We start from the raw sequence: 1,690 nt of genomic DNA, 5'->3' as shown, positions 1-1,690 counted from the left end.
AGCAGTTGATGAAACAGTTATGAAGCAGTGACAAAGCAGTTGATGAAGCAGTGACGAAGCAGTTGATTAAGCAGTTATGAAGCAGTGACGAAGCAGTAATGAAGCAGTGACGAAGCAGGGATGAAGAGGACTGAAGGAGTTTACCTTCGGGTTGAGGACCAGCTGTTGCTCGTTGTGGTGCAGCAGAACCACCGAGTTGGACTCGGAGTTGTTGACGAAGACCTGCAGACAGGGGTACAGGGACGTCCCCCGACAGTCCGCCCCGCAGGTGAACACGCACTCGAACATCTCCTCGGGTCGCAGCACCGACACCACCTGAGACGAGAAAGATGGAGAGAGTTCTGTCAGAACCTCCAGATGAAACCCGACCCAAACATCCTGAGACAGAAAATCTCCAACAGGAGCGAGAAGGTTCTGATCTGTAGATGGAAGACACCAAACACAAACATGGACTGACCGGCAGAACCTCAGAACAGGCCGCAGCTGTCCACCAACAGCTGAAGGACAAGAGACACTCTTTAGGACAGACATGTCTCAGTTTTGGACAGAGAGGATGAATGGGACAAAAGAGGTCTCAGGTCTGACCCAGACAGCTTCACACACAAGACCAGAACATCTCAGGTGGACCTAGTTCAGGCTCAGCTCACAAAATGAGCTCTGGACCTTTCAGTTTCAACTGAGACAGCTTCTCAGATGAGAACCGGGTTACCCAGTCCGGTTCTAGCATCCTGCACGGTGCCGGAGTGGTTGTCTACAAGCACGACGTCTCGAAGCCGCTTCACCTCCAGGATGAAGCTCAAACGGAGCAGGTGCAGATGTTCTGACCTCTGCAGGAGGAACTGAAGCCAGATTCTGACCAGCCAGCTGCGCAGCCACGTTCAGAGCAGACACTTCTTGAAAAACACGACCTGGTCTTGTCCACATGGCTCAAAAAACTGTATCTTTGTTCGTGCACATTATTATCAGTTTATGTTTATAATGTTCTGACAGGTCTGGACCAGGGTCAGTGACTGGATCTGGGTATCTGGTTCAGGTCTGGACCAGGGTCAGTGACTGGATCTGGGTATCTGGTTCAGGTCTGGACCAGGGTCAGTGGCTGGTTCTGAGTATCTGGTTCAGGTCTGGACCAGGGTCAGTGGCTGGTTACAGATTACATTAAATCAGATTACAACAAATCAGATTACAACAAATCAGATTACAACAAATCAGATTACAACAAATCAGATTACAACAAATCAGATTACAACAAATCAGATTACAACAATTCAGATTACAATAAATCAGATTATAATAAACTGGAGGGGAGGGGCTTCTGGTTATTTTTTTAAATGTTGCGTCTAAATGTAAAGCTGAATGTCTGCTGGTCAAAGTTAGGATAAAGTTCACGTGAACGAGAAGCTGGAACAAGATTTCTGCTTCAAGACAAGAAGAGACTTTCATTCAGTTTTTAGGAGTGGTAGTAGCTGAGGGTCATACTCTGAGCGAGACGACAGACTGAGGAGGAGATTATTTACAAGCTTGGACCAAAAGCAGCATCAGGACTGACGGCCCTTAACGACTTTATAATTCATTTGATGTTCCTCAAAGAACGAGGACGTTTCACAGAGGAAAACACGAGAAGAGCAGAGAAAGTGAAACATGGAGTGACCTTTGACCCCTGCTGTGGCTCCACCCTGAACACAACGTGACC

The 1,690-nt window shown here is 47.6% G+C and overlaps 1 protein-coding gene across 1 annotated transcript in view; it reads right to left on the bottom strand.

Annotated features, from left to right (window-relative positions):
- The window catches only part of LOC119428097 (calcium-activated potassium channel subunit beta-4), a 17,277-nt gene that overhangs the window by 14,522 nt on the left and 1,065 nt on the right, over positions 1-1,690 (bottom strand). Inside the window, exon 2 of the mRNA XM_037695738.1 lies at positions 145-315. Coding sequence (XP_037551666.1) covers positions 145-315 — 171 coding nt within the window. The remainder of the gene's footprint in view (positions 1-144; positions 316-1,690) is intronic.

Source organism: Nematolebias whitei, chromosome 22 (assembly GCF_014905685.2).
Source record: "Nematolebias whitei isolate Nwh7 chromosome 22, NemWhi1, whole genome shotgun sequence".
In the NCBI taxonomy this organism is placed as follows: domain Eukaryota; kingdom Metazoa; phylum Chordata; class Actinopteri; order Cyprinodontiformes; family Rivulidae; genus Nematolebias; species Nematolebias whitei.
Note: the sequence above shows the minus strand (reverse complement) of the source record. Positions and strands in the feature narration are given on the sequence as shown.